Raw genomic sequence first — 26,907 nt, forward strand, 5'->3', positions numbered from 1 at the left:
CAGTCATGAGGATTAAACAAGTATATATTGAGTAAAGGGTTTAGCACAGTGCCTGACACATAGCAAGCACTGAATGGTGATATCATCCAGGGCAGCACGCAGGAGTTATTCTGTGAACTTGGCCAGCCCCACCACCCAATTGCTGCGTTGGAGCTGGAGGCTACAGTTCTTCCTTTCGCTGAATATGTTAGTGGGCCAGGGGTGGGAACAAAGAATCATTTTCTACCTTGTCAGTATCTTGAGGGCAGGGACTGTGTCCTATTTGAATATCTGTGGTACTTAGAATTGACGACCTCAGATATACGTGTTTACAGGAAGTGGTGTCTTCTTAACACTCGTCTGAACTGAATGGGGAAAGAGAGTCTTCCATGCTTCCCACTTTATGCTCCTGAGAAGGAAAGGCAAATGCTCCTCCCTTCTTTAAGGCAGAGGTCAGCCAGGTCTGAGGCTGATGACCAGAAGCAGTTTTTAGTCCCCAAAGTTTCTATGCTTTATTACTTGACCTCATGATGGACAAATACTAGTTGTGCAAGAACTCCAGAGCAGAACCCCCTTAAATAGCCTTGTGCTAAGGTCTATGGGTGGGGGTCTTAGTGTCTGTTCTCAGCCTCATCTCCCAAGCCCAGCAACCCTTATGGCCCTGACTTCTCAATAACCTGTAATTGAGGCTTACATGTTCAACACCCAGTACAATGCCAATTCTAGAAAAGCATATTGTTCTTTGATGAGAACTTGGTAACAGCAAAATCCATTAAGTGTACAGACTCTGGAGCCATATAGCCTGTGTGTAAATCCCCACTCCACCACTCACTAGCTGTGTGATCTTAAAATAATTTCTTTATCTGTAAAACGTGTATAATAATCAGTATCTGCCTCACAGGATTGTTGTGAAAATTAAATTAGTTTATATATACACGAGTTCATAAAAAGTCTTGCATGCAATAAGTACCTGAAAAGTGTTAGAGACTATTATTATTGTTCCTGAAAATAACATGAATCAAGTCACATGGTATCTATACAATGGGAGGATATTATAAGGAATTATATGGGAAAATGTTGCCTTTTAGGCACATATAATTTTTCACAAAGTAGATAACTATTAAGTTTTTTTATTTTTTTATTTATCTAGTTTTTTTATTTTTCACTTATTACTAAAATATAAATGCATGTTTACCAGTCTCTTCCCAGGTGGGGGCTTGGTTCTACCTTTCTGGGGAGAATTATCAGGATAGGTAGGCAATGAGTCAGGGACCCCTCCTCACACTTTGAAGTGGAGGTGCTTCTAGCAGTTTCCTTCTCAGGCTACAGGAGTTCCTGATTGGTGGGAGTAAGTGTATGGGGGTGGGCCAGAGGGGCAGCATCTTTCCCTCAGCCATGCCCCCACCTAATGTAGCAGCAGCTTTCTCTCCTTTTCCCCCCAGCCCTTCTGAGCTCTGAGCTCAAGGGCTCAGGGAGAAGGCTGGCTCCAGTAGCTGACTTAGAGAAGACAGCAGTGCCCTCTGCTGTGAGGCATGCACGCGGCACTCCAGGAGAAGGGCACTGGAGAACCTGGCAAAACTCAGTCCAGCTACCACTGCCCCTCCTTCTCGCCCGCTGACTTTTAAAGTCTCCCTGCTCCAGAACCTGGGAAGATGTCGTTTTTTGCCTATTCCATCTCAGCCTAGGCTTCAGGGCCCTTTGTCCTTTTCTGGTCCTGGGCTATCACTACTACTAAGTTAATGCCAGAGAGTGACAATGGTTACAATAAATTCCGCTGCCACCCCAGGCCAAATACAGCTGGGTCTCATTAAGCAGACAAAGCATACTCACCTTAAAGAGCTCTAAGGAAGGAAAGCCTGGCATATTGCTAAAGAATACTGTTTAAACTGTCTTTCTTAAGTCTAACTGACCTTGCTTGGCACTTTTTATTCTCTTATTCCTATCTTCATATAACACAAATCTCTACTTCCAACCACCCTAAATCCTGACCTTGCCTTTGTAAGATGGGCAATGGAGTGGAGAAAAGTTTGGAAAATGGGAGAAGTCAAAACTCCATTGAGGCTGTAGATAAAGAGCCTTCAAGACAAACTCAGACCTATCGCCTGCCTTAGAGAATGCCACCGATCTGGTTTCTGAGCCTAGATACCAGAGTGCTGAGTCTAGGTATCTGTGAGTTACTTTTACATAACTCGTAGCATGGAGTTATGGAAAGGAAAAGCCTGGAATAATGCTGAAGAATGCAGTATAAAAGGTTTTCTTTAATTCCAGAGCAGTGGATCTCAAGTCTTGGTGTGATTTTTAAAACCCAGATTTCTGGGCTCTAACCTCAGAGGAGTAAGGCTGAGGTGGGGCCTGAAAATTTGCATTTGAATCAAGTTCAGCCAATACTGATGGTCCAGGGTCTAAAATTTGAGAACCACTGGTCTAGAGAAAAGTGCCTTCATCTTGGTTCTGAATTAGAGGTGGTTTTATCTTTATGTCTGAAAGTGTTTAATTTGGTGATCATTATTTCCTTGTATAAATCTTCCAGGAGCATAATAGGCTATCATTCTACATCTCTCATTCTACAATGTTTATTTTCCCATTTTAAAAAAGAAGGGAGGGGGGAACAAAGAAAGGAAGCACAGAGAAAGAAGTTGGGCAGCTCTGTTGTAGAGCCAGAAGCTCAGGGAGAGAAGCTGGCTGGCTTGTGAGAAGACACAGTAGTTAGGGAGAGAATGCAAAAATGCTTCCTGAAGCAACACACATCTTGGTGCCACCCAAGACAACAGCCTTAGAGAGCCAGCTCTAAGACTTCACCACCAGCCAGCAGAGCTGCTCTTCTGAAACCTAACCAATCCTCAGGCCTAGGATTTCATCAGTTTGGCAGCCTGTTGGTTTGCCGACATCTTTTAACAATCTTGAGTTTAGCCACATGGAAGATGGTCTCTTTTTGCCCAGGGTTTCTACAGTATCTTTTGGTGACTCCTAGGCAGCCAGCTGCTGATCTGTTATCATGGGCTCACATCCTTCACCAGTAAGGCAATCTGCTTCTGCAGCTGTCGCTCCCCTTCCACTGCTTTGCTCTGGCTTCGACACCTCAGCAGGTCAGCCTTATGGTCATGGTGATGCATAGGACAGTAGCCCTGTGGTTCACACAGCTCCTGAAAGGTCAGGGACAGAGTAAGGGATGCTCTAGGCTCCTGAACTCTGCCTATGAATAGAGAGGCTTCTGGGAATGGCCAAAAAGGAGCAGCAGTTTCTTCTCGGAAGGCTTTGCAGGCCCTGGGAGTTGCATGCTGAAGTTGGCTCCCCCAAGTCTGAGCTTCCCAGTTGCCCCACATGCCCCATCTTTACCGTATATTCTGGAAAGAAGTCTCTGTAGCCCCCATTGAGGATATATAGCTCTGGATAGTACAATGCAGGATACTGGTTCAGGGCCCTGTCCTGTTCTCTCAGACAGCGACACCTTTAGAGAAAACGCAGATAGGTGAATAGAAGCCAGGTGAGCATTCCATGGGCCATTTACCAGGGAAGGGGAGAACGAACAGACTATCAATAACCCCAGTGAGCACCTCCAGAGCTCATTCTTTTCGCAAAACAAGATCTAAGTAGCACCATTCTTTCCCCTTTCCTCTATTGGTGCCTAATTCCCAATACTTTTTCTTTCACTGCTCCAAACTTTTGAATTGTAGAAACCCCTTTCCTCCACCTCCCTAACATTCTCCAAACTATAGTGAAGAGTATGCATGCATTCATTCTGTCTAAACTGGTCTGGGAAGGTTCCCTGTCTGTAAGTCCCAACTCAAGATCAATTTCCATCACCCACCCTACCCTGTGTAGACACTCACATTCGGGGTCCTCTCTCTGAGGAGAATTCACAGTGGAACACGATGATTATTCTTCTCTGGGTACCCAAAGGGACAATAGGTGTCTTCAGAAAGAAGTTATACAGTTCTTCCTGACTGTACAAGTTTAAGGCTCCCTGTAGAAGAATTTTAATAAGTATTTTCTCAAGGCCTGTGGATAGAGCCAACATTTAGAAATAACTGGGGTATCACCTTGGAATATTTGGGCCGAGAAGGTTAGACTATAAGCACTTTCAGAAGAGAGAACTAATTATATCTCTTTATCTACCTCCAGGGCCTGGCATAGAGCTTGGTATGTAGTAGTTGCTCAACAAATGCTCGGAGAACTAAACTGCCTAATGTGGAGGGATCACAGTGAGGAATGTGTGTGAGCAGTAAATGTTTACAAAGGGCTTCTCGGTCCTTGGATTAATGTTTTTATTTCCATGTAAGAGCCTTGGGCTCCTACAGAAAAGAGGGAGATTGGTCTAGGAGAGAAAGGGAAATTGCTCAAGGTATACAGAATTAGAACAGGAATGAGGACTTACAGCTTTGATATGCTCCAAATGTATATCTGCCCTGGTTCTAGAGTTCATAGGACTATTTGTCCACAGACTCTTCTTAATAAAGAGCTATCGCCAGCCCCTGCCCTGCTAATTTCCCCAATGTAACCTCACCTGAATGTGTCCTCCCAGGTACTCATATGGATAGCGGCAATCGATGATATAAAACTTCTCAATCAGACCCTGGAATTTCCCCGACAGTAAGGCAGCCACCTGCACAGAAACTATGATTGAATACCCTGCTCACTGTTAACTCTGAGGGAGAGAAGAACCAGTCACACAGTTTCCGATTTGTACTCCCTTTAGTCACCTAGGATTTCCACTGTATGTCCAGCCTCCAAATTCCCCCTATATTTGAAATGTGGCAATGGTTCAGTCCTACCCCACATAAGAGGGTGAAATAGGAAGTGACTTTTTGGAGAACCAGAATAGCTGGTATTGCCAGGATATCAGGGAAAACCATAGTGAAACTACTCATCTGGAGGCAGGCATGGTTGAAATCAGTCTCTCAAAGACACTCAAGGACTTCTTCACTGGCATAGGTAGTAGCTAGAAATCCCAATTTTGTAAGAAGAGATGGGAAATGGTTCCCCACCCTCAAATGTGAAGGAAGAAAGCAAATGTTTTTGAAAAGAATATGGAAGAAAAAGTTTGATACCCAGAGGAGGAATCTTAAGCTACTTGTAGGAGTATAATTTGGTTCCTTTATGGAGAGAACTTTGAAAATACATATAAAAATAAATGTAATTATACTTTGACTCAGCACTTTCTTTTCTAACATCTTAAGTAAACCGAAAAGTAAACGAAAATGTGGCATGATAATATTCATCTCAGCATTGTTTTAGGTTATCAAAATATTACAAATAACGTAAATATTCAAAAATAGGGATTTGGTTAAATAAATTACACATGTCAACATAATAGAATATTATATAGTCATTAAAAGGATAATATAGATATCTTTTTATTGACAGAGAAAGATGTTTATAATGTCTTATTAAGCTAATTGCAACACTGCATGTTCTTCATGACCCTGTTTTTGTAAAACATACACCAGAATAAAATCAGGAAGACCATAAGGAAAACATTAGTAGTGGTCATCTCTGATGGCAAGATCATGGGTGACCAAATAATTATTGCACAAACTGGGACACTTTTCAGAGTGAAAGAGAACACTTTAATAATTACCTGGCACTAGCAGGTGTAAATGAAATTATAACATGTAAACCAGGATGTAAGGTCACCCAAATTGAGTGATGATTCTTTTTTCCTTTTGGGGTTTTTGCCTTTTCTTTTCTTTTCTTTTCTTTTCTTTTCTTTTCTTTTCTTTTCTTTTCTTTTCTTTTCTTTTCTTTTCTTTTCTTTTCTCTTTTCCTTTCCTTTCTTGCCTACTTTCTTTCTTTCTTTCTTCCTTTTCTTTCATAACAAGTATATATCACTTGTTTAATTAAAAATGAAGGTGACGGAAGCATGGGATAAAAGGGAGTCCTTTAATACAGCTTCAGCTGAATAACAAGCCTATGTTAATGAACACAGTGAAAGAGATACAAATGGAAATGGGGATTTTCAGGACAGAACAGACCAGATGGTAGCTTATGTAACCAACTACCATCTCCAGAAATCTGCTTACTGTTTCTGGGTTGATGTACTTCAGATCTTGGTGTCGCCCTGACACGGTTGGCAGCGCACATACCTAGAAATACCCAAGAGCTGAAATAATAGCAAGTTTTTTTATACTCAAATTTGAGATCAAACATCCATACATTTTCTTTCTTTCCAAATGACCTTTAAAACCCCAGATGACTTAAAAAAATTGATTGTCTCTATAATGTGCATTCTATTTCTAAAAACTGCAACAGTTCTATTTCTAAGGACTGATCCCAAGGAACTAACTGAGGAAGTGTACAAAGTTTAGATTTCACTACAACTATGCCCATTGTGGTATACTTCACAAGGAAAAATTATAAAAGTAAATTATTCTACAAGAAGGAATTTATCAAGAAACTACAGGCAGCCAAAAAAATGAAATATTGTGCTATTAAAAATGATGAAATGATGAAGCAGACATGAGGGGAAAAAAAGTTCCTGATATAGTAAATGAGGAAGAACCCCAACAGATCACAAAACAGTATAAACTGTTTTTGTAGAAAACCAAAAAATGTATTTGTGTGTATACATGTGTGTTTGTGAAAACAGATAGAAAAATGTCTGAAGGGATATACACGAAGAGGTTAAAAGCAATTATATTCTGGTTGATAAGATTTGGGATAGATTTCATTTTATACCTTTTCTGTAATAACCAAACATTATTTATGTAATTTAAAAAGATATTTTTAAAAAGAAAAAACTTAAAAAGCCTCATACTTTCCCCATTGCTCTGGATTTTCCCGGAATAAACAGGAATATGTTCTCACTGGAAAGGCTTAGGGCCTAGAACTGCCGCCATAACACTTTCAGGTTATCAGAGAGTACTTGGTGAGGATGTGTAATTAATTATACCTAGTGTCTGTCCTCTGTAAACAGAAGAAAAGATTCAGGCTCAAAATGAATAGATGTAATATAGGAGGCGTACAACCACACTCACCTGGGAGAAATCACCTGTCAGGTACTCCTGCTTAGAATCTTCCTCCAGCACCTGAGTGATATTAATGTCACAGAGAGAGACTGTCTTTAGAACTAAGCTCTGGAAATGACAAGATTCTCCCCACCCCCAATTTTCACGTTAAAGTTTTAAAAACCAGAGGATGGAAGGAGTGGAGAATCATTAAAAACATGCATACTCTTTGATCTAAGAATTCCACTTATTTTCCTAAGGAAATAAAGATATGCACAAAGATTTTGCTATAAGGATGGCTATCCCAGCATGTTTATAATAGAGAAAATTATCAATAAATTAAATGTTCAATAACAGGGTCTTGGTTAAACAAACAAACAAAAAATACCAGATATTATAGATTAATATTAGGCAATAAAAAGAATGTTGTATATTAATTTCATTGACATGAAATAAATTTATGACATCATTAAGTAGGTTAAAAATATTTTGTAATACCACTTTAATAAAAGAAAAACAATGGCATAGAAAAGTGTCTGGAAAAACATACATCAAGTGCTAACTAATTATCTGTGGCCTGTGGGATTATGGGCATTTGCAACAGTTTCGTTTTGCTTATTTGCATTTTTTATACTATCATATACTGATTTTATAAAACAGCCAAATATAATTAGATTTTTAAATTTTTTTAAGGAAGGTTATTTTGTAAGCTGAGAAGGCAGCCCCATTTCCTCATGGCCTATACACTCCTCAACACACAGAGGCCAGCTACTCTCTATACCACTCTACTGCTCTTGTCAAGGTTATCAACAATTTTCATGTTGCCGTATCTAACAGTCACTTCTTTAGCCATAATCTTTCTGAGCCTCACAGTGGCTTCCACTGACTTGGCTAATTCCTTCTTCCTTGGCTTCAGTGGCACCTCCTAGTTTTTTAGTTTCATTCTAGTATAGGCAACACTTATACTAAAAGAACCGTGAGGCTTCTACCTCTCTGTTGCTCCTTTTCAATCTTCTTTGTTGGGCCTCCTCACCTATCAAACCTCTAACAGATGTTGGATTAATCAGGGCTACGTTCTGGTCCCTTTTTATCTCTTCACCCTTACCATAGGTGATTTTTTTTTCCCACCCATAAATTTAAATTTTTCCTCTATGCTGATGACTCTCAAATTTCTATCTCTAGTCAAGAGCTCTGTTCTTATTTCCAGACTTCCATATCCAAATACCTGTTTAACAATTTTTGAGGAAATACTAGGTGATATGGCAGTGAATAATAGAGTAGAAGAGACAGACAAATAAATATACTCTATATTTGTATGTAGTGATAAATGTTTTATGTAAAAAGCAAAGAAGGATAAAAAGATAGAAAAAATATTGGAGCTGGAAAGCTTGTCAGGAAAGGTCTTTCTGATGAAGTGACATATGGGGAGAAATGAGACTGAAATAAGGGAGAAAATCATGTGTTGCCTGTGGGATGAGAGTTCCCGGCTGAAGGAACAACAAATGCAAGGGCCCTGTTGAGAATAGTAAGGCCAATATGGCCACATTTAGTGTGGTACCATTTTTAGAAAGCTCAAAAACTAAGTGAGGCAATGCTATAAATCAACTATACATAACAAACATCGATAGAACACTGCACCTAACAACAGCAGAATATACATTCTTCTTGAATATATATTCTTCTCCAGGACAGACCATATATTAGGTCATGAAACAAGCCTCAATAAATTTTAAAGTACTGAAATCATACAAAGTATGTTCTCTGACCATAATGGAATAATTAGAAATTAATAACAGGGAAAAAAAAATCTGGAAAATTCAGAAACATGTGGAAATTAAACAACACACTCCTAAATAATCAGCGGGTCAAAAAAGACCACAATGGAAATTAAAAAGTACTTTGAGATGAATGAAAATGAAGACACAACATACTAAAACTTATGGTATGCAACTGAAGCAGTGCTTACATGAAAATTTATTGCTGAAAATGTCTATAATAAAAAATAAAGATTTCAAGTCAATGACCTAATCTTGCACCAAAAAAGAAACTAAATCCAATACAAGCAAGAAGAAATAAGAAAAATTAGAGCCAAATTTAATGAAGTAGAAAATAGAAAAACAATAGAGGAAAACAACAGAACCTAAAGTTGGTTCTTTGAAAAGATCAACAAAATTGATAAAACTTTGGTTAGACTGAACCAAGAAAAAAAGAGAGAAGACTCAAATTACTAAAATCAGGAATGAAAAATAGGACATTACTACCAACCTTACAGAAACAAACAAACAAAAAGATCATAAGAGAATACTACAAACAACTATATGCCAATGAATAAGAAAAATTAAATGGGAAAACTCCAAAAAAAGACATGAATTACTGAAACTGACTCAAGGAAAAACAGAAAATCTGACTAAACCTACAAAAAGTAAAGAGATTGAATTAGTAATTTAAAAACTTCCCACAAAGAAAGGCCCAGGCCCAAATGGCTTCACTGGTGAATTCTGCCTAACATTTAAAAAAGAAAAACCAATACTACACAAATTTCCAGAAAATTTAGAAAGAGAGAATTCTTTCCAAATAATGACATCATTGCACTGATATCAATACCAAAGATACTACAAGGAAAACAAAACACTAAAGACCAGAATCTCTCATGAACACAGATACAAAAATTCTCAACAAAATTTTAGCAAATCAAATCCAACAATATAGAGTAACCGAATGGCTCAGTTGGTTAGAGCATGAGCTCTGAACACCAGGGTTGCCAGTTCGATTCCCACATGGGCCAGTGAACTGTGTCCTCCACAACTAGACTGAAGGACAACGACTTGACTTGGAGCTGATGGGCCCTGGAGAAACATACTGTTCCCGAATATCACCCCCCCAAAAAAAAATTCAACAATATATAAAAACAATAATACACCACGACCAAGTAAGGTTATCACAGAATGCAAGGTTGTTTTAACATTCAAAAATCAATGTAATTCACCATATTAGCAGGTTAAAAAAAGACAACTCATACGATCATCTTAAGAGATACAGATAAAGTATTTGACAGAAATCTAGTGTCTGTTCCTGCTAAAATGTCTCAGCAAACTAGAAATAGAAGGGAACATCCTCAGTCTGCTAAGGGGCATCTTAAGAAACCTGTAGCTAACATCAGACTCAATGGAGAAAAACTGGATGCTTTTCCTGTAAGATTGGGTACAAACGAATGGGTGCTCAATAACTTTTAGATTGTAAAGGAGTCCTGATACCAAAAAATTTGAGAACCATTAGTTATGAAGAAAGGAAAAAATTGATAATACAGGAGAGAGAAGTAATACTACAGGGACAGACAAGAGGAGATACTTCCATCTCAGTTTTTGCAAAGTGTTTACAATGAATGGCCAACAAGGCTCTACGTGATCTGTCCTCCTGCCACCTACTCCCTGGCCTCATCTCCCACTCTGCACTTGCTCACTTTGTTCCGGCCACACTGGCCTTCTTGCCATTCATGAACATGCCAAGCATACACCCAACTCAGGGGCATTGCACTTACTTTTCCTTCTGCCTGATAACTCATTCTTCCTGATACCTATTTGTTTTGCTCCCCCTCTGCTTCAGATGTCTGCTCAAATGTCATGCTCAGAGAGGTCTTCTCTAATCTATGCAACCTATCAAAAAAGATCAACTCTCACTCCACCCCACCCCAATCCAGGTTCTCCCTATTCTCCTTACCCTGCTTTTTTACCGTTGTATTTTTACCATCTGCCGTATGATAAATGTATTTGTTTATCAGTCTGTTTCCTCCTGACTAGAATGTAAGCTCCATGACAGCAGGGACTGTCTTGTGTTGTGTTCACTACTGTATCCCCGGCGTTATGAAGTAAACGAATTAACAGAATGCAGTGTGAAGAAGGGGTGGGGGGTTTTGTATAGGAGCAGGGCCGCTCCATACCCTATAACGAGAGGGATGGCAGGTGATACGGGTATCAGGGCAGAAAGGGTGCTACATTTGGTGAGAAAAGAAGGTAGTTTTCATCTGATTATTTCCGTTTTCTCTTTGAAACAAAACACTTCAAACTTAGCATGTCTAAAGTCATCCTTGATCCCATCCTTCCTTCACAGTCTATAACCAACCCATCACGTCCTATTGAGTCTATATCCAAAACACATTTTGAATTCATCCATTTCTCACTGCCTCCATACCCACTGCCTTAGTCCGAGCTACTGGGCTACCGAGCTACCAGCTCTCACTGGGGCTATTACAATAACTCCCTACACTTCCCTGCTTCCAATTCTTTTCATTTTTTTGTCCTTCTAACTCTTAGTCCTCTCTAACCCATTCTTCATCCAGGAGCAAGAGTGGTCTTCATACAACAAAACAGATCATATTATTCTCCTGAATATGCTTCCCAATGCACTTGGAATAAAATCCAAACACTCCCCAGAGCCTAAAGGCCCTGCATGATGTGTCTCCTAACTACCTCTTCTTTCCCACCTCAGATAACTCTTCCCCTCACTCACACTGGCTTCTCAGTGTCTTGAACACCAAGATCTATTCAACCTTGGGACCTTTGCACTTACAATATTCCCTCTTCATGGAGTGCTCTTGCTTCTACCGTGGTCATGTACAGTTCCTTCACAACTAGAGTGGCCAACTCATCCCAATTCGCCTGGGACTTTCCCAGTTTTAGCACTGAAAGTCCCATGTCCTAGGAACCTCCCCAGCTGCAAAAAAGCTGTTCTCAACTAAATATCTCCTGCTCAAGGAGGTCCTTCCTAATTATTCCCACGTAAAGCTTCCCTTCTCTGAGTCTCTATCTCAGTCTCCATTTGTTTCCTTCATTACACTTGGACAATTTGCAATAGTTAAATTATTTCGGTTGTTAAGGCAGTCATTTGCCATTTGGCTACCAAGGATCCTATTTTAGTAAAATCTCAAATTAGATGGAAGGCAGCCCTGCCTCCTGATAAGGAGACCAAATGGGGACAGACATTCTTTTTATCATTTTCTTATAGCCAACTAGACATTCCTGCCTGGATTTCGAACCTTGAGGAGAAACACAAAAACACAGGGTTGGTTGAGACTTTTATGGTTGCGGCATCATTGTGAAGAATATAGTGGGTGGCAGCAAATGTCCCTGAGCAGCAGAGTCCAGCAGCAGGTCAGGTTATGTTGTGTCAGGGGCCAGTAGTGGTGACACTGAGTGTCCAGCCAGCGAGTGGTGGCATCCCGATCACAGTGTTCCCACAGTAGCATTTGGGCCAGGCTTTACCTGGTTTTCCAGTCTTATTGATTATTCTCTGAGTTCCTCAATACCCTCCAAAAAAATCTTTTCTCTGTTTGATGTAAATAGAATCAGTTTCTGTTATTTTCAACCAAGAACTCTAACTGGAACATCTATTAACTTGATAAACATTGTTTTTTGTTCTTTGATGTCTCCCTGACAAAAATATAAACTCTAGGAGAGCATCAACCTAGCCTGTTTTGTTCACCATTGTATCCCCAGTGCCTAGCACCATGCCTGACATTTAATTGGCAAGCAATACATATTTTTTAAATGACCAATCAGAAGTCACTAACGTTTCACCAGTCTCTGAGGAGTTCACTGCCTTATAAGGTACCTATTTCCATTTAGCATCAAAGAGGTAAACCAATAACAAAAAACCCATACCCCTTTTCTAATCTAATTAGATGTTAAATCTAATCAGAGACCAAAACCCGCCACTATGTATGTTCTTCATCAGTGTGCCTTCAATTTGAAAATGACTTTGTAAAAGTCACAGTCCAAGAAAATGAGCCTACCATGGGACTTAATATTTTTTTAAGACCAACAAAATAAATACTTAACAACCATATGCTATTCTTCCACATTAACCAACAAAACTCTCAGAGTATTTCCTGGGGTCAGTCTATTTTAAATCCACTTTCCTACACTGTCTATTATACAATACAGACAGATGTTTCTGAGTCTATGAAAGACCTTCAATCAGCAAAGAAAGATTCAATTATGTTCACTGTACTATACTTCTAATTTCATAAAAGCAGATTAACACACTTTAGACAAATTTCCAACAATAAAACTGAAAATATAAGATCTTTCTTTTTAATCAACATTCAATTCAATTTATTAGATTAATACCAGTTGAGATCTGACCATGTTCATTACATTTTACAAATATGAACACTAACATATATTTGCAAAAGCAACACAAATATTTATTTCACATTGTTCTTTTTTTTTCTTTTCAGAAAGCCTAACAACCTTTTCTCCATGCTAACTATCCCTAACTTGCTGTTTTTCCACAGATCTCTAATCTCCATTATCAGCAAGTCTTCAAAAATGTTTGTCTCACAAAGGTCACTGTCAATTCTCCCAATACCTATCCTGCCCCTTTCGATTTCCATCTTGGGTCTATTGTTTTCCCACAGACCAATGAAATTAAAACAAAACAAGATTTAATACTGTTATAGAGTAGTGGCTCTCAAACTTTAGTGCATCAAAATCACATGGAGGGATTGGTAAAACACAGATTACTGAGCCCCACCTCCAGTTTCAGATTCAGAAGGTCTGGGCTGAGCCCATAAATTTGCATTGCTAAGAAGTTCCTACCTGATGCTGCTGCTTCTGCTGCTCCAAGGACCATAGTTTACAGAGGGTTCTTGGCACACTGATGAAGACATACATAGTGGCAGGTTTTGGTCTCTGATTAGATTTAACATCTAATTAGATTAGAAAAGGGGTATGGGTTTTTTGTTATTGGTTTACCTCTTTGATGCTAAATGGAAATAGGTACCTTATAAGGCAGTGAACTCCTCAGAGACTGGTGAAACGTTAGTGATTTCTGATTGGGCACTACCCATTATGTAACAGTAGCCAAACATGGCTATTTCCATTAATTAAAACTCAAGAAAATTAAAAATTCAGTTTCTCAATTTCACTAGCCACAGTTTAAGTGCGCAATAGCCACACGTGACTCGTGGCTACTGTACTGAACAGACATAAAAATCATTTCCATCCTCTCAGAAAGTTCTACTGAACAGCATTGTTCTAGATAACTGATTCATCATCCTTTTTTTTTTTTAAATTTATTGGGGTGACAATTGTTAGTAAAAGTACATAGATTTCAGGTATCATCATCCTTTTAGCACTTTAGTTCATTCAACTTTCCCAACCCTATGCAAAAAGCAACTAGCATTATTTTCTGTCCCCAGGACAATTTTTACCTCCCAGGTATGTTCAGCAGGAAAGGCCATACTATTGCTAAAAATATAAGCTCTGGAGTGAGGTAGATTTTAGTTTAAATCCTGGCTCTGCCACTTGCTAACTTTGTGACCTTGGGTAAGAGACTTGACCTCATGGCCTATTGCTCTCCTCTTACAAACGGACAATACTACTCATCTCTCAGGACTGGTGTGAGAATTCAATGTGATGATGGCTGTAAACTGCTCAGTGCACGGTGCCTAGTCCATTCTAAATAGTCAATAAATAGGAGCTATTATTATTACCTGGCTCTCATTTTTGCTTTCCGCTCCAGTGCCCACTACTACCTTCAACACTAAAGCCCATACTAACTCTTCACACTCGTACGCTGTTCACTGACAACCCTATGGAGAGTATGACTTCATAACTCCTCAAATCTTTGCACCAAGCTTCTCCTATACTCTACATTAGCCTCTCAGCAAACTGGGATTCAAAACAAAAAAATTTGCAACCATCCTCTTACTTCACCACCATGAGTTCAAACTTGCCATGTTTTCAAACTGACTAAAATCTCCCCTAGTTCTCAAAAGTTTCTAAACCAGCTGCTTTATAACTACCTCCTCAGCAACTTGCAATCACATTACTCTTCTTACTTTACCAAGTCTAGGCAGAGACATTTGGCTCCTTATTCAAGCTTTGATTCATCATCGTCTATTTCTCTGCTGCCTTCACCATCACCTAGGCTGCCTGGATCCCCTTTTCATCTCCCACTGGCAACCTCCAACTCTCAATCACCCCTGGAGTTCCAAAGTCTCCAATATTGCTTTCAGGCAAGAACACTCTTGTAGGAAGACACTATTCCAAGCCGGTGTATCTTATAGGACCTTACAAACATCATTTTATCAGCCTTTTAATAAGTCCCTTCCAGTTTCCAAAAGTTCATTATGACCTTCTCCACGCTCTTCAAGACCCTCACCTCACAATCTCCTCTGAGTCATCACATTACTTCAACTTTCACTTTGTTGAGGACATCAAGGCCATTGAGCATCTCTCATCAACCTGTCTTCCTAACGCCACACATTTTGGGCCTTATACTACAATGATTAAGCACTTACACTATACTACACTATAATAATTAAGCACTATCAATTGGCAAGTATTGTTCTAAATGCTTTATGTGTAATTAACTCATTTAATTCTCACAACAACCCTATGAAATAGTTATTAAAACTATTTCATTTTTCTATAATAGATCAAGAAATTGAGGCATAGGGAGAGCATATGATTTACCCAGACAGGTAAAAGTGGCAGAGCCAAGCTATGAACCAGGCAGGGTGGCTCCAGAGTCTGTACTTTCTAGACCACTATGCTCTAGACCAGTATTTCCAGACCTCCATGGACTCCCATGCTCTTGACTTTTCCTTCTAATCCCAGATAATCTCAATGTCACCCTTCATTTTGGGCTGGGAATGATGATCAGACAGGGTTAGTTAGCCTTAGCTATTATGTTTTAATTTTTTACAAGGAGAATATATTCAAGTATAATGTGTGCAACAAAAAATGTATAAAAGAAATCACTGCAAAATTAAATTAATCAAAACTGTGGGACTGGTATAAAGGCAAACATATACACCAATGGAATAGAATAGAGTCCAGAAAAAAACCCCTAACATATATGATTAAATGATTTTCAACAAGGGGGCCAAGACCATTCAATGAGGAATAGACAGCCTTTTCAATAAGGGGTGCTGGGAAAACTGGATATCCACATGCAACAGAATGACCCTGACCTAACACCATCCACAAAGTTAACTAAAAATGAATCAAGACCTAAATTTAAGAGTTAAAATGATAAAACGCTTCAAGGAGTTTCTGTTTGGGGTGATGAAAAAGTCCTAGAGATGGATAAGTACATTCACAATAAGATTAAGGTACTTAGTGCTACCAAACCATACGCTTAAAAATGGTCAAAATGGTGAATTTTATGTGTATTGTATTTTACCACAGTAAAGAAATACATAAAATGAGTAAGTACATAAAATTGATCCCTCTGTGTTTATTTGTTTACTTACTTACATTGTTTATCTTTTTGACTATAAAAAATATAAATAGGAGCTCCATGAAAATTAGGAATCTTGTCTGTCTTAATCATGACTCTGTCCTCAGTTCTAGTACGTTAGTTAGTTTCATAATAAATATCTATTGACTATTGTTTCAGCTTACATTAGTTTTTATTAAAGATTATAAAGCATGTGGAGTGTTACAAACTGCTTTTAATACTTTATCATAGTCACAACAATCCTATTAAGGAGATATTTTTTATTATTATGCTCACCATTTCATAAATGAGAAACTGAGGCCTAGAGTGATTAAGTGTCTTGCTCAGGGTCATAACACTAAAGAGAATAAGGACTAGAATCCAAGCGTTCTAACATCACTAAATCATATTTGCTTTGCATAATGAATAAATTTAAAAACACACCACCACATATATTTGTTCCAAAGAAATGAAGTTGATTCAGAAATGCTAAATGCCTCAGAAACCATCTTTAACATATTAATACCTGGTCGATAAGCCATAGGTTTCAGATACTCCTCTCAGTGATATGGGGAGGAAAAAAGAAAACAAATAAATATATTGTAAAATACCTGAAAAACCATGCTAGACATATTCTGTCCATTACCATTATTCTGGAGGCATCGCTTACACCAGATTACACAGATAGTAATCTACTCAAACTACTAACTAGAACCTTGTCATCCAGCGGTAGGAAGGGACCCATAGTGACCTGACAGCCGATCAGTCAGGTAGCCCTTAGAGTGTAGAGATCATATCTTCTACATCTCTGCAGACCTATCACTTAGTACAATAACTGAAACGTATTAGATAAGTAATACTGTTCATTTAAGAATAAAGGAATGTGAAAAATGCAAAGATACCACCAGAAAGCACATACCTTGGCCTCTTCTTGATCTTCTAGGAAAAACTCTGTCAATTCATCTGAAATCTCCTCTGCCTGGTCTTCTTCTAGTTCTGGATTTTTGTCCAATTTTGGAATAGTAGTGATGGGACTGCCCAGATATTCACTTTCCACCAAGTTTCCATTGTCCTGTCAAGTATATTGACAATATTAAAAATTATCCAGAACCCTTACCTTACACCATATACAAAAATTAACTCAAAATGAATCAAAGACCTAAATGTAGTAACTAAAACTATAAAACTCTTAGAAGAAAACACAAGGGGAAAGCTTCATGACATTAGATTTTGCAATTCTTTTTTGGATATGATGCAAAAGCACAGGCAACAAAAGAAAAAATGAACTTCATCAAAATTAAAAACTTTTGTGCATCAAAGAATACTATCAAGAAAGTGAAAAGGCAACCTACAAAATGGTAGAAAATATTTGCAAATCATATATCTGATAAGGAATTAATATCCAAAATATATTTTTAAAAAACTCCTACAACTCAACAACAGAAATAAACAGGACCTGAATAGATATTTCTCCAAGAAGATATACAAATGGCCAATTAACACATGAAAAGATGCACACATAACTATACTGATTAGAGAAATCAAAATCAAAATGACGATGAGATACCACTTCATATCTGTTAGAATAGCTACCATAAAAAAAAAAACCCAGACAATAACAAATGTTGGAAAAGATATGGAGAAATTGGAACCCTTGTGTATTGCTGTGGGAAATGTCAAATGGTGTAACTGCTATGGATAATAGTATGGTATTTCCCCAAAAAATTAAACACAGAATTACCATATGATCCAACAACTTCATTTCTGGTTACATATTCCCAAAATTTGAAAGCAGGGATTTGAATTGAACAGAGATTTGCATACCAAGGTTCATAACAGCATTAGTCACAATAGCCAAAAGATAGAAACAACCCAAATGTCCACCAACATATTCATAGATAGACAAAATGTGATATATACATTCAATGGAATATTATTTAGCCATAAAAATGAATGAAATTCTGATACACATTACAACATGGATGAACACTGAAGACACTATGCTAAGTAAAATAAGCCAGACACAGAAGGACAAATGTATATGATTCCACTTACACAAAGTACCTAGAGTAGTCAAATTCATAGAGACAGAAAGTAGACTATAGGTTATGAGAGGCTGGGGGGAGGGAAGAATGCAGAATTATTATTTAATGGGTAGAGAGCTTCAGTTTTGAATGATGAAAGAATTCTGAAAATGGATGGGGTGATGGTTGTACAACATTATGAATGTACTTAATGCCACGGGATTGTACACTTAAAAATGGTTAAAATGGCAAATTTTATGTTATGTATATTTTACCACTTAAAAAAAAATACTAAGGGCGGCCCGATGGCTCAGTTGGTTAGAGCGCGAGCTCTGTACAACGGGGTTGCCGGTTCAATTCCCACATGGGCCAGGGAGCTGCACCCTCCACAACTAGATTGAAGACAACAAGCTGCCACTGAGCTTCTGGAGGGAAGGCCGGATGGCTCAGTTGGTTAGAGCGCCAGCTCTCAACAACAAGGTTGCTGGTTCAGTTCCTGCATGGAATGGGGGGTTGTGCCCCCTACAACTAAAGATTGAAAAAGGCAACTGGACTTGGAGTTGAGCTGCGCCCTCCACAACTATATTGAAAGACAACGACTTGGAGCTGATGGGCCCTGGAAAAACACACTGTTCCCCAATATTCCCCAATAAAATAAAATAAAAAAATACCACACACATAGACAAAAAAGACTATCCAGTAATTTACCACGCTCCAAGTCTTCCCTTCCTCCATGAAATAAAAAAATCTGAAACATGATCAATTTTATCTACCTAGGATGGTATATGTTAAAACGGCTTTCCCATAGGGTTGAGATTAGAATTCAATTTCTGGAGTTATCTTGAGTTCATGGTTTACTAGAAACAAATGAGTGTCTGGATAACTTACTACTCCAGTAGCTAAATGGACAAAGGACACAATCATTCACTAGAGAAAATATACATGGCTAATATTCACATGAAATCACTACTAATTAGTTTTAATGTAAAATAAAACATTTTACCTAACTAATTAGCAATTTAAAAAAAAAATTTATTTAAGTGTGTTTTTGGACCCATCAGATCCAAGCCAAGCAGTTGCCTCAAACTAGTTGTGGAGGGTGCAGCTCACAGTGGCCCACGTGGGGACTGGACGGGCAACCTTGTTGTTAAGAGCACTGCACTCTAACCAACTGAGCTAACCGGTCGCCTTCTAATTAGCAATTTTTAAAAAACTACAAATAACTTATCCAAATAAGTCATGAATTACTCAAAAAAATATAAATTCTTATAACTTTTTTGGAAGGAATTTGGTAATATATATCAAAAATCTTTAAAATATATTTATACCCTTTAACCCAGTAATTATAATTCTTGATACTAATCCTGAAGAAAAAAATCTGAAATGTACTCAAAGATTTATGATCAAAGAACTTACTTGATAGCATTATTTGTAAAAGCAAAATTTGGATTCCACTAAGTGTCCAATAATAGGGAAGGACATATGTAAATTACGGCCTATTTATCAGAATAAAAACATCCATTAAAAAAATAATGCTTTTTTACAATAGCCAAGATTTGGAAACAGCCTAAGTATCCTTTGATGGATGATTAGATAAAGATGTGGTACATATATACAATGGAATACTACTGAGTCATAAAAAAGATGAAATATTGTTATTTGCACCAACATGGATGGATCTTGAGAGTACTCTGCTAAGTGAAATAAGTCAAACAGAAAACGACAAGAAGGGTAAGAATACACTTAAATGTGGGATATAAAACAAAAAGCAGCAAAAGAACAAAACAAAACAAAAACCAGAGATACAGACAATAGAATGGTGGTTACCAAAGGGTAAGGGAAGTGGGGGGAGGACAAAGAATGTAATGGGGGTACAAATACATGGTGACGGAAAGAGATTAGACTTTGAGTGGTGAGCACACAATAGAGTATACAGATGTTGTATTATAAAGTTATGCACCTGAAATTTATAGAATGTCATTAGGCAATGCTACTCCAATAAATTTAATAATAAAATAAGTTTACTAAGAGTTTTAACTTAAAAAAATAGAATACAAAGTTATAAATATATGACTTCAACTTTGTAAAACTGTACAACATAGTTAAAAGATTAAAAAGAAATGAGGTAAAATGTTAATAGTGGTTTTTCTATATGAGGTAGTGATTTTCTTTTTTATACTTTACTATATTTTTAAATCATTTTCACAATGGGCACATAGTACTCTTAAAGTCAGGGGGAAAACACTTAAAGAATAAAGTAGAAAATTTTAAAAAGGCCTAAGAATTCTTTCTGCTCCTTAAATTTAAACAAATAAAAAGATCACAGGACATACATCTCCTCTCTTTCCCAGCTCAAACTATTTCTCCAACCCCTTATCTCACCCAAGACGGCTTAGAAAAATTCGAAGGGTCATAAGTCCAGATCTGCCACGGCATACCCCACAGCACCTCCGCTGACCCTTGATGAGGATGGCCAGTGACTCACCAGTAGAGAAAGGGGAGACATGTAAGGCCCCCGTGGTCTCTTTCGAAACTTCAGGTTCCTGGGCTTCAAAGTGTTTTCCTGCATAAGAAAAACTACATTGGCTAAAGGAAGAGAAGTGTCAGTAGGCCCTGCCAAAAACATTTCATCCCATGAAACCATGAATAACCCTCATGGAACACATTAAAAGTAATCAAGTTTGACCCTATATCCTAAAGATACAAATTATGGTTTGGAATTGATGTGTGGTATATAGATTTGCTTTGGAGGATACTAATTTTATGTTCACAAGCCAAAGGAAGGGAGGAAAAAGAGAGCCTGACTGGGAAGGGGATGGTGAGACTTTTATAAAGTGAGTAAGGGAGATGAGGACAGTATTAAATCAAGAAAAACACTAATTAGGACAGCTGAAACCATGGGCATAACTTAGTTAATGTGAGAAAAGAAAAACAGCAGCTATCTTTCATGGATACTGACCTGGAGGACAGGGTGGGAGGCAGGGAAAAGAAAAAGATGGCTAGAAAAGTAGATAGTTGAAGAGATTAGTTAGAGAATTATCTTAGTAATTAATTAGGTGGCTCTGGAGAGGTCAGTTTCAACTTGGAACTGAAGGATGGCCTGAAGTTGAAATAAAAAAGTACCATGGCTTTCTCTGAATGGGGCTACAAAGCTAGACTAAGGAAGAAATAAGAAATTATTATCTGGCTTTTTTTTTTTTAAGTCCTAAATTCCTTACACTACAGTAACAGAGATTTCGTAAGTATGACAACCAACTATGGAAGACTTAGAGCTAGGTTTCCATTCTAGGGTCAAACCTTAAAAAGAAACAACAAAACAAACAAACCATAAAGAATTTTTTTACCTATAGTGATACTGTTTGCTTGCCTAGCATACTGAGGCATAAACAGCTCTAGGACTCATGAAACAGATGAGTTGCTGCACTCAGATGAAGAAAACTGCTAATGTATCTAGGTTTCCATTAAACACTCACATTTTCTTTATTGGTAGATGAGCTACATATCTCATCTTTCTTCCTGTTACCATGGTCCAAAGCATTCGGAGTGCTACAAAGCAGCTGTGCCTATAAGATACAAGAGATCATTTTCTGAGAATATCTAGCATCCTCCAGCGCAGGTGACCTAGAAACCCTCTGCTTCCCACCTGAGAAACAAACCCAAACCCAAGAAAGAAGAGCTACTCACTGGGCTGCATTTTATGAGGTGCTGGTGATGATTCCTGCAGATCAAAAAAACCACCATCGTTTAAGCCCCAAATACTGTTTGGTTGTTCATCTGTGGCTTAGGACATCCCAATTTTCCTTTCTTCCATGCTAGGAGCCCTATACCTAATTGATATGTCTCTTCCAATAACAATATGTAGGGTGCTATCTGTGGTAAATATTAAGACGTTGAGTGACATCCTGGGGATAAGGCCTTCATTTCACTTGCATAACCCCATATACAGATATCAAAGATAATGAATTTGTCCTTCATTTTATGTAGACATCACTAACAATTTATGAAGTTCCCACTATTGGGAGCTAATATTTATTTTGTCATGAATTTCTATTATCCCTCCCAGGAGTTCATTAGTCTACATGGGTCAGGACATTTTAAGCAATTCAAAGAAAATACAAGCAATACAAAGTGAAATTTTCACATGTATTGATAAAAATAGTCATGGAAAACCTTCCCTAGTGCACAAAAATGACACCTAGTTCACCTAAACATTGAAGGATAACGTTCTAAAAAGATTAAAACAGTCAAATGAAAAACTTACAGTAAGTTTAAGAAGTCGAATTAAAATTACCTTTCATTCCGTGAGTATTCCTTGACTGAAGATTTTAAGATCTCCAACAAAGAATCCTCATGAGTAATAACAATAAACATGATAAAATGCTTGGAAGGTGCTAAGGATTAAATTTTCATTGGCTAAAGGATTAAATGAAAATTTAATCCTCACAATAGCGGTTTATAAGAAGTACTGTTATTATGCCCATTATTATTATTTCTTTATCATTAAAAAAGAAACTGAGGTGCAGTGAAGTAAAGAAACTTGTCAGGGTCACAGTTAGTGAAGTACTAAGCCACTGGAATCCAGACACTGATTTCAGAGCCTACACTCAGCACTGTTAACCACTAAGATACTGCACTGCTCACATGCATGTAACAGCGTATAGCTAAGTGCAGTATATACCATTTTCCTCCATTTTTAAAGATAACACTGATTGTGTGTGATAGTTAAAATGAATAACCCTCATTTTCATGACACTATTTAGCTCTGGGAAACTTAAAAACCTTTCAACGGAAAGACCTAGGCCTCCAAGCTCATTATACCCAAAGTGAAATGTTCTATACTCTGACGAGTTTGCATAGGATAAAATCCACCTGCCAGTGCTGAAAAGGCTTTAAGCATGAGGTTCATTTAACAAAGAACTCACATCAGAGCTAACTGTATTTCCTGAGGTCCTGAAGAATCCAAGTGACCTGCAATCAGATATGAAGTTATTCTTGTCCATGCATCCTGTCTTCCTTCTGATTTTCTTTTTTACCAGTAAGCCATGTTAATTTCAAAAACTGACTTTTTGAACACCAAGGTTTTTGATAACTATTAATTTCATGGTACAAGGTATAAATTAGTAGAATCTTAGGAATTTGCATGTGTCACTTAAAGAAAAAATGCTGGGAAACTGTACTAATTTACAGAGATTTTTCTTTTTTCATGAATAGAAAAGAATGCTTACCACTCTGGAAATCTGAAATTAGAACAAATACTAAAACAGTTGACTAGTAAAAAATTCCTTTAGGGCTGAGACCCTATAAAAACGCAAGAATTAGCTGACAAAGTATTTATGTTGGTTTCTGTGCCTCTGCTAAGATTACACTAGGGTATAAAATTGCTCCTCTTAACTACTACTTTCATTCCCATCAATCAGTGAATTTCAATTTACACCATCAATCAGTCAACACAGTATACCTTCCTGTTCTAATTTTTCAAATGCAAAGTGACTCCTATTAATGTTATTATCTTTCTCTTCCCGTTGGCTTGATCATTCTCCTCAAAAATCTTATAGGTACCCACAGACTTCCAACTTCAAGGCTCTCTACTTACTTTTATTACCTTCCTATTACCCTGTCCTCTCCCTTAAAAGTTATTCTTTCCCTTGAAGCCTTTACCATCCTTCTCCCTACCAGTTTCATCAAGGTGTGCAGAAGTGGTAAGCTGTGTGGCAGACATCTCCCCACTGCTAAGATTCGAAAGATCAAGGCAACATCTTGGGGTTCCTCTGTTGAGACATAATAGTACATCAAGATTCCCATTAGGATGTAATATCCTTAAAAGGCAAAAATCATGTTATCCTCTTCATTTGAAACACCCCTCAATGACTCTCATATAACCTGAACAGTGTCCGAATAAATCTGCTTTTGGAAATATTTCAGACTATGCTGAGAAAAATCTCCCACCTTTTCTCTACTCCAACAATCTGTATCTCATTTTCTCCTCACCAACATATGGTATTGAGACAGTATAATTTTTTTTAAATGAAGACCAAAGTTTATTAACAGAGGTGGGTATTGACCCCACATCGTCTGTCCTGTGCACCATAAGCACACAGATTTGATTTCTCCCTGGAGTCTCTAGTACTTCTCAGGTCTACAACTCTCCAATTTTGTTTGCTAGCTGAGAATCAGGGTATGGCATGATCGGAATTTAAAGTACAATAACAATACCACTAATATTAATACTAATAAAAGGACCAATGCACAATGCAATAGAGTTTTCAAAGACTTTTCCCAGACATCACATCATTTGATTCTCACAAGATCCTAGTGCGGTAGGAAGAGATGATAATTTCTATGTCACAGAAAAGAAGCCTGAGAGTCAAAAGGGTCACATCACACGGTTAGCCAAGGGCAGAGCTAAGACTTAAACACTGATCTTTGAGCCAGAATTTTATTAAAAACTCATTAGCTGTTTAGAAAAGCAAAGGAGTGAAGGTGTGAAAAGTAGATTTACCTAGACAAAATGCTTAGGTTTGCAAAATCACCAAAAAGTTTGTCCACTGGAGTTCTAGGAAGATCTGGACAGATGGTAAAGGAAGTGTTTTTCTCCAGGAGCAGGTTTAATATCTTCCTCTGATGGGACCTAAAACTGGGTCCTGACTCAGGACTTCCCTCTTCGCTTGTGGATGAAAAGAGTTCGGCAGACATGGTGTCCGAGTACACACTGAGAAAAAAATAAAATCTGGCTAAGAGGAGGACGTCACCTATATACATACATCACAGATCGTCCATAATATAATATAACATAACATAACATAACATAACATAATAATATAATATATAAGCAGCGGCCAAGTGGTCAGTATTTGTAGGAGAGTCATCCCCATACGGTGACAACACTTGGCTTGAAGGTTAACTTGCCTGAAGCGGCTTGGCCTTTTTGTTGGAACCTCAATTTAACGAGAGGTAACCCCAGGACTCTAAAGAGGAAATGAAAAAGGCATTTGTCTTGTTCGGGGCCACACAGCTCGTGACTCCTGACCGGAAGGAACTCAGGTCTCCTAACTCTCGACAATGCCAATTAGGTCCCCTAAACTTCCGTCTGTGGGGCCCCGACGGGGCTCTGAGGTGACAATGGGGTGATTCAGGCGCAAACAGCTCCGAGCTTACCTCAGGTTTGAGTCTGAGATTTACCTTCAGGAGGAAGGGAAGTGGATGTAGATGGGGTCAACCACAAGCGAAGACCAGAGCAGAATTAAAGGTAATCTGGGGAAAGGTGGCAATTAACCAGACTACAATTCTGCTTTTTCACTGGGTAGGTCGGAGTCAGACTTGGCCGCTTCTCTCGGGTCGAAGCCTCGGAACAAGAATATAAACAGCCACAGGCCTTGACCATTCAAACCTTCCGCCCTCCCAATAACCTATCCCGCTCGCCTCTAAGCTGCGTCAGCCAATCTCCGCACGCACGCCCAGAACCCCCTCGGCCAATCGTTTGGCTGGTATATCAACCGGAGGCGGGAACTTGAGCTGGAAGGAATACAATTTACCCCGCCTCACACCCAGAGCAGAATGCCGATTGGCCCACTAGCGTTCGGCAAGGGGCTTAGTAAGCCCCGCCCCACACGGAGCCTGGAGCACCATTGGCTCTGCCTCTGGCCAATCGCCACACCCATCTTGAGCTCTCCGTTTGCTCAGCCCCTTCGTCCCCGGGAGATTTAAATTGCACCTTGCTCCGCTGTCCACTCTTTAGGTTAATACCTGAAGACATTAGTTTCGATACGAGGCTGTTTTATGCGTTTCTTTTTCCTTGGTTCTTTCTTGTGTTGTTACATGGACCTTTCCCTCTTAGTTTGCTAGCCTTCCGCTGGAAGTGGAGCATTTGCCGCCGGTGTGGCAGATGTGGCGAGACAGGTGTGTGTCTGTTTATGCTAAACGGCATTGGCCCCTTCCAAGAGGTTTCCTTGTTGGGTGTCCCTTTTAGCGTCCAGCATCTCTGAGATGCTAGGTTATGTGAGTAAAGGCAATTCCTTTTTACGGAAAGCAGAGGAGTTGAATCATCTCTTGGCATCATCCTCATCAAAGTCCAAAGGATCCCAAACTTTGGTTGTTTATGGAAATTTGAACACTGGCTAGGTGATAGTAAGAATTTATTCTTAATTTGGGGGGTTTGCTTTTAAATAATCCCATGGTAGTGGTGGTGGGTATAGATGAAACAAGACTGGCCATAATAATTGGTTGATGGGTAACCAGGGGTCCATCATGTCAGTTCTCTCAAAGTTTAGGCTGCATACTAATCACCTGGGGGATTTTGTTAAAATGCAGATTCTGATTCAGTAGGTCTGGGTTGGGGCCCAAGATTCTTTACATCAAACAAGCTATCAGCTGATGCTGATGCAGCTGCTACAGGGACCATACTTTGAGCAGCAAAATATTATGCTATTCTCTTTACTTCTCTGTATGTTTGAAATTTTCTATAATTAAAAAAAAATGTTTAAAATAATCTTGGGAGCTCTTTAAAATACAGACCTCCAAAATGAAGATTCAATAGGTCTAGAGTGTGGCTGAGGAATTATCAAGGTCCCCAGGTGCTACCCCTGCAGATGGCTTGCCGTCCACACTTTGAGAAACATATCAGAAATGCAACTTTTACCTTTTAGAAACAGTAAGTCAGAAATACAACCTTTATCTGGTGTCAGGATCTTGGTGGTAGTAGTAGTGGCTGAGAGGTGCAGTGTAGCCAGCTGGATTTT

At 38.5% G+C, this 26,907-nt stretch overlaps 1 protein-coding gene across 4 annotated transcripts; it reads right to left on the reverse strand.

Annotated features, from left to right (window-relative positions):
* Window positions 1-2,536: 2,536 nt before the first annotated feature.
* On the reverse strand, window positions 2,537-26,906 carry CDC25C (cell division cycle 25C). Of its 4 annotated transcripts, none has more exons than XM_074313583.1 (15): window positions 25,352-26,906; window positions 25,079-25,137; window positions 24,672-24,881; window positions 23,846-23,940; window positions 23,095-23,140; window positions 21,857-21,890; window positions 21,646-21,735; window positions 20,658-20,735; window positions 17,068-17,220; window positions 6,954-7,004; window positions 6,000-6,062; window positions 4,484-4,582; window positions 3,810-3,943; window positions 3,316-3,427; window positions 2,537-3,122 (listed from the first exon to the last, which is right to left on the reverse strand). In XM_074313583.1, the coding sequence occupies exons 3-15, from the start codon at window positions 24,863-24,865 to the stop codon at window positions 2,973-2,975; spliced, it is 1,299 nt and encodes a 432-aa protein (XP_074169684.1). In that variant the 5' UTR covers window positions 24,866-24,881; window positions 25,079-25,137; window positions 25,352-26,906; the 3' UTR covers window positions 2,537-2,972. The 4 variants fall into 4 exon arrangements, with proteins under 4 accessions (XP_074169684.1, XP_074169683.1, XP_074169685.1 ...); XM_074313582.1 differs by having other exon boundaries at window positions 25,328-26,906; XM_074313584.1 differs by lacking the exon at window positions 25,079-25,137.
* Between the last annotated feature and the right edge of the window lies 1 nt (window position 26,907).

The sequence above is a fragment of the Rhinolophus sinicus genome, linkage group LG10, assembly GCF_036562045.2.
Source record: "Rhinolophus sinicus isolate RSC01 linkage group LG10, ASM3656204v1, whole genome shotgun sequence".
NCBI classification, from domain to species: domain Eukaryota; kingdom Metazoa; phylum Chordata; class Mammalia; order Chiroptera; family Rhinolophidae; genus Rhinolophus; species Rhinolophus sinicus.

Bases quoted from the DNA above. Each gene is read 5' to 3' on its own strand.
- CDC25C (XM_074313584.1), bottom strand. From the start codon at position 24,865: ATGTCTGCCGAACTCTTTTCATCCACAAGCGAAGAGGGAAGTCCTGAG. The intron at 23,941-24,671 runs GTAAATCTACTT...ATGTCTCAACAG, and splicing joins AACCTAAGCATTTTGTCTAG to AGGAACCCCAAGATGTTGCC. The intron at 6,063-6,953 runs GTGAGTGTGGTT...GGGTATTTCTAG, and splicing joins TGACAGGTGATTTCTCCCAG to GTATGTGCGCTGCCAACCGT.